This window comes from Panthera onca, chromosome F2 (genome assembly GCF_046562875.1).
Source record: "Panthera onca isolate mPanOnc1 chromosome F2, mPanOnc1 haplotype 2, whole genome shotgun sequence".
Lineage (NCBI taxonomy): Eukaryota > Metazoa > Chordata > Mammalia > Carnivora > Felidae > Panthera > Panthera onca.
Window position 1 is genome coordinate 37445568 of NC_138356.1, and position 20150 is coordinate 37465717.

The 20150-nt window shown below is 35.1% G+C and overlaps 1 protein-coding gene across 4 annotated transcripts in view; it reads right to left on the minus strand.

The window, feature by feature from the left end:
- NBN (nibrin) overlaps nt 1-20150 on the minus strand; it is a 50968-nt gene that overhangs the window by 4341 nt on the left and 26477 nt on the right. For 3 of the 4 annotated variants that reach the window (XM_060610853.3, XM_078441692.2, XM_060610855.3), the window contains exons 9-14: nt 17870-17996; nt 15410-15682; nt 13042-13486; nt 7744-7815; nt 6422-6577; nt 4745-4858 (exon numbers count right to left, since the gene is read on the minus strand). In XM_060610853.3, the coding sequence (XP_060466836.3) occupies nt 4745-4858; nt 6422-6577; nt 7744-7815; nt 13042-13486; nt 15410-15682; nt 17870-17996 (1187 nt within the window). The remainder of the gene's footprint in view (nt 1-4744; nt 4859-6421; nt 6578-7743; nt 7816-13041; nt 13487-15409; nt 15683-17869; nt 17997-20150) is intronic. The other variant, XM_060610854.3, reaches the window with a different exon arrangement.

Sequence of the window (20150 nt, forward strand, 5' to 3'; positions counted from 1 at the left end):
CAGCAACTGGAAGAGAACATGCAAAATAAATGAAGAACTTAGTCTGCAAGAAATAACAATCCAAGGATCAAAAAATAAAGTTAATAAGAACATGAAAGCAATAAAAGGAGAACCAAAAAGTGAGATGACAAAACACAATGACAATGAGAAGGGAACAAATGCTAAAACACTGAGACCTATTAATAACACCATTTCAGAATCAAATAAATTAGAAATAGCTAACACTGACTCTTTCCATGGTTATAAATGCTTTATAAATAGCATCTTACTTAATCCTCACAAAAATTCTGTGAAACGGAGGTACTATTATTATTCCCATTCTACACAGGAAGAAACACAAGCATAAAGTAATCAAGTAATCCACTCAGGATCATATAGCTGACAAAGAATAACACAGACACAACTGAAATTTGAATTTTTGACACAGTGAAAGAGCTTAAGAAAACCACAGGGAGTGCGGAAGAAATGGGTATAGAGAGTAAAGGTGATCTAATAAAAGGATGGTTACGTCTTAAATATACAGAACCCAGCAAATAGAAAAATGCTTTCAAAGATGTAACAGAAGAGTTCCTTGAAATAAAAAGAAATGCATCTGCAGATCAAAATAACATACTGTATTTCAGGGAAAACAAATGGAGAACTGGGCAACACCAAGGCACATTCTCACTGCTTCTGACTTGCAAGTGCAAATCACCTTTAAAAGGGAGGTAAGAAAGGACTGTCAGAAGATGGGCGGGGGCGGGGAGAATGGAGGAAGTACAATCTCCTCACTGTTGACAGCAGGGAGCCAAAAACCATCTAAAATCAAATAGGCAGTTTGAAACAAATACTGATTCTAATCTGATAGTGGTTTTTTTTTTCGTATCTATCACCCCTTGGTCTTAGACGCATCTCAGAAAACAAAATATCTTGAGAAGAAACATTTGCACAAATTCAGCAATGCTTTCAGCTTTACTTTCTTCTATCGATCCTCCCCTTCTCTTGCACGCTGTCCCAGCTATTACTCCTCCTCAATAAAGAGACATCTGGAATAGTTTACTGAATTTACATGGGTTATTTCTGGACTTCAGGATTGTAACTTCATCATTCTTTTGGGCAGTACCATAATTCTTTGAAATGCACATTTTAAATAGTAAGGCCATTTATTCTTTCAAAAAAGAAAGGAGGAAAGATGTCATTTTCATTCTTCCATTTTTTGACACTACATATCCTGAGTGACCTTAAACAACCTCCATTTTGTGGTGACCTTTGTAACAATTTTTTAATTAAAAAGCATTTTTAAAAACAAATTGCTAAAGACATTAAACCCACAATGAAGAAGAATAAAAACCCTGAGAAGTTAACAACACAGCCAGCTTTTGCCCTCCTCTGTGGGTATCCACAAACCATAAAAAAACTGGGCTCTGCCTTTGATGTCTGCATGGGTGATGAGTGATATGAAAGAAAATCAAAGATGAGGAATCTAAGAAAAGACTCCAGCATTTAAGGGAGAAAGAGGAATAAAGTCTACAACACAAAAGAAGGTAAGAGAGAAACTTGTCTGCCCTGACCCTAGCACAGGGTGAAGGAAAGAAAAAAACTATCAAGTTTATAATGACAAGCTGGCCTTCACTCAGGTTTCTGAGTACTTTAGGTGATCCTAGGAATTAACTACCTAGGTAATCCAAGAAAATCACCAGCTGAGGCTAAAGTGGTTTCCTAGTAGTAGAACAAGACTGGCAGACACAACATATCTTTTCTGGAGGATTAGAACTCAAGGAATTCCCACAGATCAAACTACAAGGAAAATGAGTGGTTCACATAAAAAGATCACAAAATATGTACTTGGAAACAAGGCTCCATAGGAGATGATTAGCACAAACATAAATAGCAACAAGCATTTTAGGCACAGAAAACAAAAGAAGAGCTTACAAATATCAGCAGGGAACAAGAAGATTTAGAAATGAATGAAACAGACATCCAAAATTGAAAAAATACAATAGGCTAAGTGAAAACTTAATAAATGGGTGGGAATACCAACTAGACAGAGTGGAAGGGAAAAGTACCAAACTGGAAGACAATGTGGAGAAGTTACCAAGAAATAAATTTCAGAGAGGAAAAAAAAAAAAAGATAAAATATATATAAAATAAAATAAAGAAAGGGATATAAAATTGTAGAGTTCAGGGAAGAGTTATTATCCTCACCCCTCAATTACCAAGTGGCCCTACTTCAAATAGCCTGCTGAGACAACTTATCTGGAGCCCACCTTTGGGTTCCAGGAGCACTGGACAATCAGGCAATACAAAGACTAAGAAGAAAACATTCTAACCCTAGAGGAGGCCTTTGATTATCTCTCAATTCAATAGTCCTATGTTTCTGAAATCTTAACTTCCATGCAGTAACTTCCTCTATAGCAGAAGTTGTCCACTTTACTTAATTTTATTAAATTCTCCAGTTAAAAAAAAAGTCAGGGGTTGAAAGAATTATGAATCAGGTAGATGGTCTTTTTACATAATATCCACTAGGACTCAAAACACCTAGGAAGAAAGTAAAAAAAAGAGAAGCACAGGGGACCCTGAGGGGGCTCAGTCGGTTGAGCGTCTGTCTGACTCTTTATTTCAGCTCAGGTCATGATCTCACAGTTCGTGAGATCGAGCCCCATGGGACTCAGCAATGACAGCATAGAGCCTGCTTGGCATTCTTTCTCTCCCTCTCTCTCTGCCCCTCTCCCACCCCCATGCACACGTGCTCTCTTAGAAAATTTGAAAGAAAAGAGAAGCTTATTTTTTTAATCTTTCCTGTGAGTTCTCATTATAGCAGTATATAAATATATACAGCTGTTATGTGTAAACAGTGAGTTCTTGAAAATCACATTCTAACATGGAGAGCTGTAAAGCAGTTTATATTTTCCCAAAAGAGCAATGTCATAACTGAGATTTGGTTTCCTGAGACTTAGGCAACATATTAGTTGTAGATATGATTGAAGACATGCCATAAGGCAAGTATGCGAAATTATAAAACTTTAAAGCAATTTCAAGTATCAAAATTATGCTGCTGATCCTAGTTTAGGGTTTTGAACATGAATTGATTATATTAAGTATCCTACTGTAAAGTGATAGGAAGACACACTCTGACATAATATGTGCTTGATCAGAAATCTGTATGTTTGAACATATAAATAAAAATGAAATGAAAAATGATTGGGATTTGCTTTAAAATATTCCAGAAAGAAAAATACTCCAGAAAGAAAAAAAAGTTGAGAAAGGCAACAGATGAAGCAAGATGTGCAAATCCTGATATCTGTTGAACCTGTGTTTGAGGTTTGTTTCATTCCTCTCTTTGTGTATGTTTGAAAACTTTTCATAATTAAAAGTTTTAAGAATATGAACTAAATGTAAATAATTACTACTTAATAATCAACCAACATTATTTAAAGATTTCTCTTACCTTCTTAAAACTTAGACTCTGGGGAAAAATGAGATGGATCAGTAACAACTGCCCATGGGAGGAGGCATTAAGGCAAGGTTCTCACAGCAAACAGTTGTCAATAGTATAACTGGCTTGAGATTCCCCCACTTCACCATCGAGATGGTATGTTCATGTATCATTGAACCAAAGTGTGAAAGTGTAACTAGAGAGAATGAAGTTGGACTCTAACCTTACACCCCTTATGAAAATTAACTCAAAATCAAAGATCTAAATATAAGGGCTAAACTATAATACTCTTAGAAGAAAAAAGGGAAAAACATCCTGACATTTGATTTGGGAACGATTTCTTGGATATAATACCAAAAGCACAGGTAAGCAACAACAAAACTGATAAACTGAACTACATCAAAATTTAAAATTTCTGTGCATCAAAATACAAAATCAACAGAGTGAAAAGGCAACCCAGAGAAAGGGAAAATACCTGCAAATCATATATGTGATAATAGGGACTAATATCCAAAATATACAAAGAACACCCATAATTCAAAAACAACAAAAGATAAACAATCTGATAATCAGAAGAGATTTTTGAATACATATTTCTCCAAACAAGATACATAAATGGCCAATAAGCATATGAGAAGATGCTCAACATCATTAATCATTAGGAAAGTGCAAATCAAAACCACATTGAGATTCACACCAGTTAAATGTGCATTATCAAAAAAAAAAAACTAAATGAAGTGCTAGAGAGGATGTGGAGAAACTGGAACCCTTGCACATATTAGTGGGAATGCAAAATGGTGAAGTTGCTATGGAAAAATTATGGCAATTCCTTAAAAAATTAATATACAAGAAAAAAGAGATACAATAGAAAAACAGGAACAAGGTAATACTAAAATAAGGACTGAGAAATTCTCAGAACTGCTGAAAGATAATTCCAGATTTGGAAAGCCCAGTTCATCCACATACTATATAACTGATATTACTTGTAATATCCCCCGTATGACTGTACAACCATCTTTTAACAGTTATCTTTTAGTATTCTTTTATTTTTTGCTGGTTAAATCTCTTTTCTCCCCTTTACATTAGGATGTAAACTTAACTCATTTGTCTGGGTCCCATCTTTTTTAACTAATAAATCTAAAAGTCTCTAAAGAAGCATTATGTAAAGATACAAATTAACCTTAATGCTCTGTAACTCAGGAATTTTCCTTAATGAATGACCTTAGGCCAATTATCTTAAGTTTGGTTTTACGAAGGATGTGCTCTAAAGAAACCACAAGGGACCAGAATGTAAACCAAGCAAGTTACTAGGCCTCACTTCCTACTAACCTCCATTTCCTGCTTTAACCACTCTTCTAATTCTGTATTCTTCCGAGCATGATGAGCTATTAGATCTGATCCTCCAATGATGTGTGGAAGTTTTCCTGCTCCAGGAAATATGACCTGTTAAAAAAAGTAAAAGTAGTAAGATTAGGGGCAACTGTGTGGCTCAGTCAGTTAAGCGTCCAACTCTTGATTTTGGCTCGGATCATGATCTCACAGCTATGAGACTGAGCCCTGAGTCGAGCTCAGTGTGGAGCTTCGAGCCTCTTGGGATTCTCTATCTCTCCCTTGCTCTTTGCCTCTCCCCCATTCACCCACCTTCAAAATAAACTTCAAAAAATTTTTTTAATAAAATTTTTCCAGACTGCTTTCCAGAAGTTTGTACTACTTTATAGCTCTTGGCCATCCCTGGGCCAACAGGCATTGCTTTATCTTTGGTAACTTCATTAATAAAAAAATATGTATCAGGGGTGCCTGGGTGGCTCAGTCGGTTAAGTGTTTGACTCTGTGATTTTAGCTCAGGTCATGATGTCACAGTTTGTGGGTTTGAGCCCTGCGTCGGCTCTGCATTAATGGCACGGAGCCTGCTTGGGATTCTTTCTCTCTCTCTACCCCTTCCACGTTTGCGTGCTCTCTCTTAAAATAAATAAATAAACTTAAAAAAAAAAAAAGGTATGTCTTTTGAATTTTGATTCAACAATGAGACTTGGTAACATGACACTGAACATGAAATAACCATGCGGTTAAGAATAAATAACCCTGTGGTATTCATGTGCTACACCTGTGGGATGGAAAAGAATTAAGTGGGTGCTATCTAACGGGAGGTATTTCCATCTTCCACTCTAAGTAGAAGAGAGGGGAGTTCAGAACCTTTTACACATTGTCATAGTAGGCAAAAAAATTAACAAATGTTAATAGTAGCTCACATTAGAGAGAAAAAGCTACAAAATACCTCATAGCCACAGCAAGAATCAAACAGATCATATTCTAGTGAAAGGCAGTCTTCCACAGAAACCACTTTTGAAAAAATTAACTGTATTCTGATTAACTGCTTAAGCAAAAGGTAGTAGTAAGTAGTAGGTATGGAACAAGAAGCAAATATCCCAGCAACAGACAACAAAATACAGACTGGATCGGAAATATCCTTTTAGTCATATTGACAAACTAAATACCTTATCAGTTCCTTAAAAAGAAGAAACTCTGGGCTGATGGTAACACTCAGGTACATATTTATATTTTTTGTATATACACATAACAGTAAAATGCCTACTTTTCATTATTTAATGTGCTCAGTTATTTTAAACAGATCTATTATCTTCATAAAGTCCTGAGTTAAGGACTTTCAGGTAGCCAGAGATCATTATTATAAGTAGAAGAACCCTTTCAATATAGCCCAAAGCCTGCCCCTTAAGGTGGAGAAGACCAGGTAAACAGCACCCTTTAAAGAATTCAGTCTCAATGAAATGTGTTTCCATGTATTCTTTATATACTCAACATATATTTATTCACATATTCATTAACTGTCAGTTTATGTTCTTACTAGAATAATTTTAACTGTTTTAAGCAGAAGAAATAGTATCAGTTTTCAACATGAACTGCTTTTACTATTTAGCATCAACAGTATTTCTAAAAACATTTCAAACGCTGCCCTCTGGTGATACTGTAGTTAAAGGAATACCGTACCTTTTTGAATTTCTTGAAATTCTTTAATTGACCATAATCACTATTTACACAGGATGTATTTCTGGAGGTAAAGTTACTAACCACCAGTGATCTAAATTCAGTCAGTAACACCTTCCTTGGAAACATATCACCATCACCCTGAAGCTCATCTTTGATCTTAAACGGGGTTACGACGGATACATAAGCAGAAAAGATAAGGAAAAGAAAATTACTTGTTTGGGCATCTACAGAAAAAGTTCAAATACCTGATAAAAAAAACAAAACAAAACAGTAAAAAAGGTTTATTTCTGGCACCCAAACTCTGTATTTGGAAATCAAATCATAACTACTTCAAAACCAGAATATTACTTACTCAAATACTCTATACACTCATCTATGACAGAAGACTAAAACTATCTAGCATTTTTAATTTAGTAGCTTATTCCAATGAATATCATCTCAATACTTCATATTCTATATATTTTCTCAGCAAGGAATCTGTTTTGTCTACTTCTTATCATAAAAACCATGAACTAACATTAGTGTAACAATCTGTTCTACAAGTTCTCATCTATTATATTTAACCTTCCTTGGATTTTCAGTAACATTATTTTTCACATCTCCAAAAATCATTAGTTCTGGACACACTCATTACTCATTAACTGAAAGCCATTTTTTAATTGCAAATTGACAGTATTAAATCAGCCTGAAGATTCCTTCCTGTTACTGGATGAGATTCTTTAGGTCATTTTCTATTAACCAACTAGTTACATATCAACATTGTCAGAGCAACTCAAGGCTGACCATCCAAGTTTTTTACTCTTTTACTGCCTATTCAAATGGAAGTTGCTAACAGGACTAAAATAAAGACAGGGAGAGAAAGAAAAAAAGTGGAAAGTCAAAAGACAAGGTTCATCTATTAGTGACAGAATGTAATTAGGAACTCTAATAAATTAACAATGACTTAATACTTTTGTAAATGTGTTTTAGCATTTAGAAATAATTCACATCCATTCCTCTATCTGATATAAATGATCACCCTGTTGGAAAAGTGCTGACCTGATTTTATAAAGACCTGAGGTCCATAAATGTGAAAGTGACTTGTTCAGGATCACACATTTATGCAGAAGGCAGGGAATTATACTCAGGCTTTTTTCTATCCTCTTTTTGCTATATCATGATTATAATATGATCAAATTATTCCTAGAGTAAGCGTAACTATGAAATAGATCAAAATTACACAAAGGGAAATAATGAATCCTAAGAACGTAAACTAATAGTAATTGATCAGATGTTGGTCATGAAGTCAAATCTTTATAAAAATTAAAGAAAAATTTCCTTACAGATAGTTCTTCTTTAGTTGACCACAGTGTATCTTTCTTGAACTCACATTTCTTTCCAATTTCATTTTCTTGCTAAAGAAATAAAAAATACTGTTCATAGAAATTATAAAATGGCAACTTTAAAAATATTCATGTTCTTGACCCAGTTATTTGATTTTCAAGTATCTTTCCTAGAAAAGCTGAGATGAGAATAGAAATCTATGTAAAAAAAGACACTGCAGTAGGAATTACAAGAGCAAAGAGGACACAATCGAAGTTCATACCAGTTATTTTACAATGAGAAGTGACCATAGTATAAATGAAAAAAATGGCTATGAAATTACATTAACAGTTGATTCTAAGTTTGCAGAATAAGAATAAATAAAATACAATATTATCGATGGTTATCTACAGATGGTAGGTAGGATTATCAACAAATTGTTATGTTTTGATTTTCTATATTTCTACATAGCTATGTACTACTTTTATACTCTAAAATAAAAACATTTTTAAAGGATTCTATCTAAATTTACACTTAGTATTTAATTTTAAATTGCCCTTAATCCAGGAAAAAGGAAATAGGGTTACGTTAATTACACTATATGTCTGCAATAAAGTGCAAACTGCCTTGTAGTTTCCTTCACATCCAATATCCAGACCAGGTTCCAGACAAGAGCATATTACATAGATGGCTTTCTGACGCTGTCAGTAAAAACTATAATCCCTTGGGTACACTAGGGGAGCATACGATTTTACATCAAATTTTCAATGATTCAATATTAAATTCAGAAAAACTGTAATAAAAAGTTGGAAAGAAAGGACAGAAAAACAAATGTACATTACTTTGTTTTTGCTTAGGGACTAAAAAGAATTAATACTTTTATCAATAGTAAGGTTAAAAATTTATACTAAGCCTACCATGTGCCCTTTCACTACTTTCATATACATCACCCACTGCAAGTTAATCACAATCAGAACATTTTACACCCCCGCCCTTTCTCCCTTATACTGCCCCACTCCTTCAAACTTGCTCACCCTCTTGAGCAGTTATTTCCCATCCCAGAGAATCATGTTACAACGCACCCAAGCACTCAAACTCTAAACTTGGGAATTACCCTATACTCTTTTCTTCTCTCTCCATTTCTCATGCTGAGTCAATCACCAAGTCTTGGAGATTCTTTTTTCTTTTTTTTAATTTATTTATTTATTTTGAAAAGGAAACAGAGTACAAGTTGGGGAGGGACAGACAGAGAGAGAGAGGAGAGAGAGAATCCCAAGTAGGCACTGCACCATCAGTGCAGAGCCCAACACGGGTCTCACACCCACAAACATGAGATCATGACCTGAGCCAAAATCAAGAGTTGGATGCGTAACCGACTGAGCCACCCAGGCGTCCCTGGAGATTCTACCTTTTAAAGGCCTATCAAACTTATCCTCTCAGACAGCCTTTCATGTTAGCATGCCCGATGCCTGGAGTAACTGGATAAATGAATGTCATTCTAAGAAAGCTGATAAAAGGAATTGCCAAAAGAGCAGAGTAGCCCTACGTTTTCGTCCCAGTTCAAAACCTAGCTAAGCAACCTTGCCAAGTTACTTAATACCTTACTGTCAATTTCCTAATCAGTTCAATGTGTATAGTACTGCTTCACTGCAGAATTGCTATAAACAGAATGATGATATCCAGTAAGTGGTAGGTATTACTGCTAGGTTTTGGAAGATACTGTAGTTAAGAGAAATGGAAACCTTAATTTAGAACAGGAGGGTAGAATGAGGTGAAGAAAAGATGCTCTGCACTCAGTGGGTGCTATTAAGAAGAGGAAATGTTAAGAAGGATGAGTCATGTTTGCATTTTGTGAGACTACGAAACTGTAAGGCCACGACACAGGCACAGCTGTCATATATGTAAGGATAAACTTCTAGCAGGAATATCTAGTCAAAAGTTTTCTATTTCAGCTTATAAAAAGTATTATAAATGTGCTAGAACCTATATTTAAATCCCAAAATAGAAAGTTCTATCATCAACAGATTTTAGAAATCTAAGGAATCCAATGTCAAAGAGAAGTTTCACATTTTTGCCTTAAAATTGCATTAAGTTTTTTAAATGAAAGGATTAAGAATTTTTTTCCTGATAATCACTTCCACAGCTAAAAAAATTAAGTGCAATTCCTTTATTTCATGAACATCTCATCTACAAGGACTTTCCAACAACAAATTCTTAAAACAATAAAAGTGAAAAAATTAAAAATAATCTCCCATTGTTTAAGGTTGATGAACTGCATCAATGTCAACTTCCTGGTTGTGATATTGTACTGTAATTATACAAGATGTTACAATTAGGGGAAACAGGATGAAAGGTATACTGGATCTCTCTATATAATTTCTTACAACTGCATGTGAATCAACAATTATCTCAAAATAAGAAGTTGTCAAAAATTACCTTACACTGAAAGCAAAATAACAGGCTCTTACTAAATATGTACAGTGTTAGAATACAGTGACTGAACTTTTAATGTACCCAAAAGTATATCACAATCAAATCACTATTTACTCTCCAGAAGATTTCTGTAATTTTATTTAGAATGTTATGAATTCTAAAGTAGTAAAGTAAGGACAGAGGAAATTATGCTACAGAACCACAGAACAAAATAAAGTAACTGTATGCCCTAGTATCAATATACAGCACGTAAAGCTCAGCTATTAAATGAAAGGTCTTTTCAGATACACAAAAGACTGTTTACTAAATCCCGTATCACTGGTGTATAATGATCACTTCCTGTCTCTCCCACTCTAGGATCAAATGCCCAACCCTGAGTGACCATGAACCCTAGGAGAATGTGCAGTCAATGCAGAGTATTTCAGAATATTAACAGCCATACAGGAGGGCCAAAGAGTTCTGCTATTAAAACCATAACCATTTTCACACAGAGCTGTAGCCACTGTGAACAGTGGACCAATCTGGGATAGAAGAAAAAAAAAAGGCTATTAAAAAAATGAAAGCATGTAATAGCACAAGACTAGAGAAAGAAAATAAGAACATACCAGAAAAAACTAAAAATGAATACAGGAGGAAAGATACACTGCAAGGGAAATGCATTTCCACGGTGTAATGAAAATAATATAAATAGAGTCTAACTTTCTAAAGATTAAATGTTTATAGTATTAAGTAGTCTGAACACAAATTTTGGAATAGCCTGGAGCTAAAATAACATTGTAAATTCATAATACAAATAAACATACCTTTATAAAGAGACATAAATTTATTAAATGTAGTTAGGAAATCATCCCTTGGACTTCACCAATACCACATGAAACCAACGTGAAGTTCCACTCTAGTGGAAATTGCTAAGCAAGTAACTTACAGAATACATAAACTACTTGGTTCAAGTAACCTCTTCTGTAAAGTGACAGCTAATCTTTGATAATAAAGAACCTCCCTTTCTCTGAAGTTCTCAATTTGGCTAAACGGGATCTCACTGTCTATTCTTTCTTCCTTACTTATCTAATGCTAAATTTGTTAGGGACAGCAATGTGTCAAGCTTAAAACATTTCCCATACTCTCTTGTAGACTAAAGGTGAGGGATAGGGAGTCATGCAGACCATTACTAAATTCTGGCTAATAACCAAAGTTATAAAGTGAGGTTTCTGAAAGAGCTCCTTAGAATGTGAGGAGGAACTTAGGTGGAGAGGCCTTTTTACCCTGTCCCCTTCTCCACCTTGTTCTTCCTCCCTGGAAAGTTGACATGATGGCTAGAGGTGCCACCTAGTAGAGAGAAAAAGAGACACCTAAGAAATTAATACCACGGAACTTCCAAGCAGCTTTGGTTACCTACTTCTGGGCTTATTTTATTATTTTTAAAAATTTACATCCAAGTTAGTTAGCATATAGTGCAACAATGATTTCAGGAGTAGATTCCTTAATGTCCCTTACCCATTTAGCCCAACCCCCTTGCCACAACCTCTCCAGTAACCCTCAGTTTGTTCTTCATATTTAAGAATCTCTTATGTTTTGTCCCCCTGGGCTTCTTTTATAGGAACAAAAGAACCCTATCTTATTTAAGCCACTGATTTTAGAATTTTTAAAGACAGCAAAAGGAATTCTGAACTCAAAATGAGGGAGCATTTTCTGGGAAGAAAACTGGATGTATCAGAATCTTTGGGGATTTTGGTCTGGGTATCCATATTTTTAAAAAAGCTCACCAGCTGGGGTGCCTAAGTGGCTCAGTTGGTTAAGCGTCTGACTCTTGATTTTGGCTCAGGTCATGATCTCGTGGTTTTTGAGTTCCAGCCCTGAGTTGGGCTCTACTCTGCACTGATGGCATGGAGCCTGCTTGGGATTCTCTTTCTCTCTCTCTCTGTCCCCCTGCCCCCCCTGCTCACATGCACCCTATTTCTCTAAAAATAAAGTTCAAAAAAAAAAAAAAGCTCACCAGCTGATTCTGATGCATCTGGTCCACAGAAAGGCATTTAAGATTCACTCAAAATAAACAAATAATGAGGATTTTCTCTCATAGGAAGATGCCAATATATAGGCTAAACAGGACACCTACTTTGTTTTCTCAACAGTAGTTATAGATTTACAGTGCTTGATACACACTAGGTTAACAAATACTTATTAAATCATTACACCTTCCAACCACTTAATCTTTATCCTTTTACTCAGTCCTGTCCTTATGCAGTAGCCATTTACAGGAGGGGAGTGACCACAACCATGAACAAGAGTAGAGCTAATCAACCTAAATGAAAGATCAGAATATTATATTTCTACTTCATAAGGTCCATGCTCTCACCTAATGACCTAACTATTCTACGGAAGAGGGCAACTTAGGCATAAAATACAAAATAATCTGAAGACTTTTCTTAGATCAAAGTGCTAAGACAAGTTATTGACATTCATGAAAATAGGATATTAAAGACCAAAATGAAAATAAAAATTCCTACTGATGTTATACCTGATTTATCTAACAATTTATTTCATAGTTTGTTTTACTAACTTTCTTCATTTTTGTATGTCTGCTTGCTCTATTAAGGCATCTCCTATACTTACCATCAGTGCCAAAGGTCTCATATGATAGTATAGTAATAATACAGCCTGGAACTATATTAATCATGAACAACAGTTTGTTGTCATTTATTATATACTGTCAAAGAAACACTATTTTTAATATTTACCTTATCCACCAACAAATCCTTACACTTAATACTGGGTGCTGAACACATGAACTTTTTCAAGGAAACAGTGGATGCTTCTACTGTCTTAAATTTCTTTTTAATCTTCTAAGTTTCTGTCTGTGATACTTCTCATTAAAAAAGGTTACTTACAGATATTCTGTTACTTTCTGGTATTGCTTCATCATAATTAAAAGTGCCATTTGTTTCTATATCCAATCTTGGCCTTTTCCTAATATTGACATCTTCCTCTTGTTTTTGAACTTTCACTCCAATTTCTAACTCTGATTTTGTGTTGAGTAACTCTTCCAATATTTCATCTTCAATGGCTAAATCATCAATTTCTTTTCTTTTTTCTGATCTTAGTTTGTCTGTAGAAAGAGATTCATTGGCAGAACTTCTCACAGTGGATTTTAAATCTGTATCTGTAAGTAAGTTATCTGGTTTCTTTTCCAGAAGCTCACTCTGAGATAGAGACTGTTCCTTATTTTTCCATACTGAGGGTGGAGCAGGTTGTGTCTGTTCTAACAGAGAACAAGACATTTCTATTCTTGCTGATTTGGGTGAAAAAATTTCTTGATTTTCTTCATCTCTTTCCCTTAGATTTAAAATAGGAGAAAAGAAAACAAAACAGAAAATGAACGCAGCTAATATCTGGCAATATTCACTTCCCCCCATTTAATGCACAATATTCTTGATTTTATTAATATTACTGGGAATAAAAAAAAAGGACATCTGAAAAAAGTACATAATTCATATAGACTACTGCTTTCATAGGACTGCCAACGCAACAGCTAAAACAATAGGGAGAAGTCTATCTTCTCTGCTAAGGCAGCAGTAGCTAATAAATCAATGGAGACGAAAAGGTAGGAAGATATAAAAATACAGAAGATTTGTTGCCGGGAAACAACGGCTTACTTTATAATGTAGGGAACTTGCAGGCAGGGAAAAATTACCTTGGAAATAAAACCTGATGGGTTAATGAGAGCTAATTCAAGGTAATAAGAGTAGCTCTATCCACAATACAGTACAGACTATACACTGCAAGTAATATGTGAATACATGGGGCGCCTGGGTGGCTCAGTTGGTCAAGCGTCCGACTTCGGCTCAGGTCATGATCTCACAGTTCATGGGTCGAGCCCTGCATTGAACTCTGTGCTGACAGCTTGGATCCTGAAGCCTGCTTTGGATTCTGTGTCTCCCTCTCTCTGCCCCTCCCCAACTTAGTGCTCTCTGTCTCTCAAAAATAAACATTAAAATTTTTTTAAAAAAGTGACTATAAGAGTTTTCTATACAATACTGTTTAAGTACTGAATAGTTTATTCATTTATATACTGTACTTCTAACATCCACAGGGAACATAAAAATGTGGATCTCTGCTTCCCAAAAGTTTACTGAATTCATGCTAATTTGGAATAATCAAGGTGATATTTTAATAACACAAATATAGTATCAGGGTACTGGACAGATTTATCAAGAGGTTTCTGCAATAATTTACGTAGTCAGAGTTTAAATCAGAGAGCTGGCAATACAAACAGATGAAAAAGGAGGAATTTAGGAAGCAATGAAAATAAGAATTACAATACTGTTTTGGGGGGGTAGAATAGAGAGTCAAAGATTTTGACAAAGTGAACTACTAATAGAAAAAATACATAATCGATGACAGAGGAGGAAAGATTTAGGTGAATTATTTGGGAAAACAGCAGAAAATTCCTGTGGGAAAGCAGAAGTGAGGTTTAAAGGTTAAGTTAAGGCCAAATATATTGATCATCTGTAATAAAGTCATGAAACTCTGAAGGTACCACATACAACACATAAAAAGCAGTAGTATGAAAATGAAAGAAGTCCTCAAAGGGGGCAGAGAAGCAAAACAACCAGAAGCTACTACTACTTCCGAGAAGACACTGTAAGGAGAATAAAGATTCAAGAGTTGAGTATACCAAAGGCCACTAGAGCTAGCAACTGTGTCAATGGTTACTTTTCAAGGACATCATGTCAAGATGAAATATTGCTGGTTAAGAATTATTTCATACAGCAATGGGAGCAGTAACAGTAATATCTTTTTTTGAGAAGTTTAATAGTGATTGTGAAAGACAAAAGGCATTTGCTAGAGGAAAGAACCAAGTCAAGGGAAGGTTTCAAAAAATAAAAGGGACAGATAGCTTTTGAAAAGAGAAGGACCTAGAATAATTAAAGGCACTGGAAACTGAGAAACTAACTGAGAGCATGGTCTTAGAGGAGGTAAGAGAAGTTGAAAGAATGAGGTGTGGGAAAGCTCTTTTTCAAAAGAAGCGTGGTAAAATGAAATGACAGGTAAGCTAAGCTATCTAGGAAAAAAGAATCTATCTACAATGACCTTAGTGAAGGAGGAGATTTGGACATTTCTGAAAGGGCATGAGGTCAAAGAGTCAGTTTTCCACAGAAGCATTTTCAAGCAGAACACAGACTAAATGCCATTCTATAATCATATAACAGATATTAATATTTTTCAGAGACACAGAGGCATTATTTTAAAATATACCGTTTTTTGGTAGACGGCTGAAAGTAGTTTTTGATGGAGTTGGTCTGCTGCTGAGAAGCCCGATCTCTACTTTTATTTACACCTGAGAATTTATTTGGTGAAAGCTGATAGGTTGGGATTTTCATCCTAACCAGAGTATTTGATACTGTATTATTATCATTAGAGCTTATTTTGTGGGGTTCCTTCGCAGCGGATATTTCTTGTGTAGACATTCTGAATTTCTGTTCCACTCTGGAGATTTTGATTTCTTTAGGTCTTTCACTCAAATCCATGCTGTAGCAAAAGAAAAGAATGCAAGGTAAACAAGTGGATTTACAGCAATTTTTATCTAGAAACAAAGTCCTCTAAATAGTACTAATGTGATACAGCTTCAGAACATAATTATCTTTAGACAATAATTAAATGAATATATTTCACTACCTCAAGAAAGTCACTCCTTTTTCATCAAACCTCCCTAAAGACAAATGATAACTTTCTCTTCTTCATTCCTTACAGCACACAATGTCCGGCATACTCTATTATAAAAAACTACCATACACACATGAGTATCACCCTAGTATTCTATTAAAAATTAAACTAGGTGATAACCTAGGTAATTATTACTTTAAAATTTCAGAATTATTTTCATGCAAAAAAAATAATTAAAAAAAGGAAAATCAGAAAAAGAACAATCTCCTACAATTTCAGAATCATCTATAAGGAGATATTTAGATCCCCTTTAGAACTAAATTAGATAAATTTAGATTCACATGAACTGATATGGCTATATTCTACCCAGATGACAAGAATATAGATGAACTAATAATGGTTATATTCCATCCAGATGGTAGTCCCTAGAATAGCACTCTATTCTCTACCAGAAAAATATTGAAAACACACACATGGTTCTACAATGTATGGTTAAACATATACTGCCTTTAATACTCTTATTTCACACACACACAAATATTCTTATTTCACAAAAAACAACTAAAGTGGTCATACAGATGACTTTCAAAACATTAATAGTTTCTCTTTAAAAAGTTACATCTAGGCTGGGGCACCTGGGTGGCTCAGTCGGTTAAGTGTCCGACTTCGGCTCAGGTCATGATCTCACGGTTCATGGGTTCAAGCCCTGCGTTGGGCTCTGTCCTGACAGCCTGGAGCCTGCTTCGGATTCTGTCCCTCTCTCTCTCTGCTCCTCCCCTGCTCATGCTCTGTCTCTCAAGAATGAATAAACGTTTAAAAAAAAAAAAAAAAAAAAAAAGCAAGTTACATATGGGGCGCCTGGGTGGCTCAGTCGGTTAAGCATCCAACTTCGGCCCAGGTCATGACCTCATGGTTCATGGATTCTAGCCCCATGTGGGGCTCTGTGCTGACAGCTCAGAGCCTGAAGCCAATTTCAGATTCTGTGTCTCCCTCTCTGCCCCTCCCATGCTTGCGCTCGCTCTCTCAAAACTAAACAAACATTAAAAAAAATTTCTAAAGTTATATCTGACCTCAATATAACAAAAGGATATATTAAAGTTTTAAATATGATCCAATATAGTGATATCACAAATATCTCAATATGAATAGTTTATTATGGATTATTTAAAATATACTATCTTAAATGAAAAATACCGAAGAATATATATAAGTTGCCCTTGCTCAAAAAAAACCCCAAAGAACAAAAAAGGTCTCTTCAAATAGAGAACTACTAGAAAACTGTCTTTACGAACAAATATTAATTGTTTAGATAGCCAGGTAGAAACATAGAAAGGATCTCCAAGGGGCGGCTGGGTGGCTCAGTCGGTTAAGTGTCTGACTTCAGCCTAGGTCATGATCTTGCTGTTCCCGAGTTCGAGTCCCACATCGGGCTCTGTGCTGACAGCTCAGAGCCTGGAGCCTGTTTCAGATTCTGCATCTCCTTCTCTCTCTCTGCCCCTTCCCCACTCACACTCTGTCTCTCTCAAAAACAAACATAAAAAAAAAAAAAAGTATCTCCAAAGTTGTAATATTCAGATAAAGGCAACATTATACAGTACACATTTATTTCAAAGTTATTTCACCAGTCACAAAAAAAGTACATAATTCTTTTTGGTCTTCCATGTACATTTCTAAGAAACAACAACAAAAAAACTTTGTAAGACAGTGGTTAGCAATCTATGGCTTACGGACCAAATCTGGCCTCCCACTTATTTTTGTAAATTAAATTTTATTGGAACACAACCACACACATTCATTTACATGTTGTCCAAGGCTGTTTTCATGCTACAATGACAAAGCTAAATAGATGTGACAGAGATCAATGACCCACAAAGCCAAAAATATTTACTCTCTGGTCCTTTATAGAAAGTTCACCAATCTTGCCCTAAAACATGACATCCCATTCTCCCATACTTTATCTCCTAAGAACTAATCTGCTAATGGCACTGACTTTACTTCTTAAATATACTATTAACTCACTGATAGAATTGTCTGTTAACAATGAAGCTTTACCATGTATCTGCTTGCTCTGATTCCGTATCAGCTACATATGTTGTAGTATTCACTGGGGCACTTAGCATTAGTTTTTCATTGACAGACAAGCCTTGGGAAAAGCTTGGCCCTGGAGTCATCTTCAATGCTGTAAATCACACAAGCAAAAGGAAGAATCATAACTGCTAGACACAAGATGAACATTTTGTCACTTAAAATGGTTAGACTGTTCCATGCCGAGGGAAGTAAGTTGGTAACATAGAACAGTTATCTTCAGTCAGTGGAGCCAACAAATACTTAACGAAATAGCCTAAAAGCAGCCTGTTGGCATTTGTAATGGGCTTATCTGCATCAAATCATTTTAAAGCTACACCAAATCCTTCATGAAGTATTATAATCTTAAATAAAAATAAAACCAACAAATTATAATTCAAATTATGCTTTAAGTCAGTAGGCCAAAAAATTGCATTTCTTCCCCACAGAAAGAATATCGACCCTACTTGGTCTACACAAATCAAAATTAAAGTGAGTTTCACTTTCTGAAGGAATACTATCTGAAAAAAAAGACATAAATAGTTTTAGGCACAAATTTTGTGGTCACTCCAGAAAACCATAATGATTACTTCATCTTTTCATTAATTAGAACAACAACTTAATTCAAGTGCCACTCTTCCAGCATACTTTTCTGAACCTCCCACACTGAATTAGGTAGCCTTCATTTCAGCTCCCATACCACCCTTTACATCACACTGTTAACTTTTTGCACACTTACCATCAGCTACACGACCTGCATTAAATTATTTAACCTCTCTATGCCTTAGTTTCCTCATTCATTAAATCTGGATCATTTTGTTTTGAGACACAATGAATTGATACATGGAGAGCACTTAAAAAAATGCGTGGAAACAGTAAGTACTATGCAAGTACTGTATTGTATTAGCTGTTATCATCACTTTATATTACGCTTGTTTACTTGTTACTTTCCATTAGACTTGGAATCTCGAGAGTAGGAACTGGCTGTTGTTCATATCTAAATCTTTGGTACCTGAGCAACGTTTCAGACACAGTGCATATAAATAAGTTAATGGAATTAAATTATTAACAGAAAATTTTAAAAAGTTGACATCTACTAAGTAAGTTAAATTATCACTTGTTAGGTCCTCATGACATAGGATGTGCTAAATAAATGTTTATTGCTGATTCCAAATTCAGGTATATAAATGACTTGTCACTTTCCTTATATGACCTCCTTAGAAGCTCATTGGCATCTCCTTAAACACACATATCCTTAGAATACATGTCAGCGTGCACTTCAGTTTGTAAAAAATAATAATTACAAATACTTACATTATTACCAAAAGAAACTGTAAGTAGAATGTAAAGATCCCAAATAAGTGATGTTTGTCAAAAAAAGATTTATAATGTTCTCCTTGCTAAAAATACTATATAGGAAGGAATCTGATTGGCTCACCTCTTTATTCCAAGTGATTAGATTATAGGTATGTTACAAATATTCAATAAATATCTGAATTAATAAATGAAAAAATATGGAAGGAAGAAAGTAAGGAGGGGAGAAAGGGAAAGATACATGATTTTGTCTATTCCCCCACAACGGGTTATGGTGTAAAATTGTTTATAAGTCAGATGTCTAGGACTTGGAATCTATATAGACCCACCTATGTGTATTTGCAAGAAGTAATACTACTGATTGTAATGTTGATTTTTACTCCTTATGACCCTGTTTCTATATGAAATGATACAATAGAAAAGGTACTAGTCTAAGTGTTCAAAACACCCAAACTTTAGGATTGGGCTGAACATGAAGTATTTACGGAACCTTATCTTTTCTCAGCCTTGAGAGCTCTCTTACCTTTTGAAAGTAAGACAGATTAGATGATCTCTAAGGCCCTTTTGGCCATAACACATTTCCAACAGTGGATGATAAAACTTTGTTGCTCCACACTGGCAAAGATAATCCTGTGTACCAACAATTTAGTTCAATTAAGGAAATATTCATACCTGGTACAAACAAGTACTATGCGTGGTGCTGTCAGGGAATCCAAAATTAGTAACAGATAATTAATCTAGTGGCTGAAAGAGGCATGGAAACTGGTTACATTTCAAAGTAAGAAGAAACGCTAACTGGAATGCAAAAAAGTTACGGTACAGAAGACACAATAATTCTGATTTGGAGAGTTACGGGAGACACAACAACTTAGAAAAACTTCATGAAGTAGGTAAGCATTTGTGGAATGAATCAAATTTTGAAGAGCAGTATTGACATTCTAGAACAGGGACCATG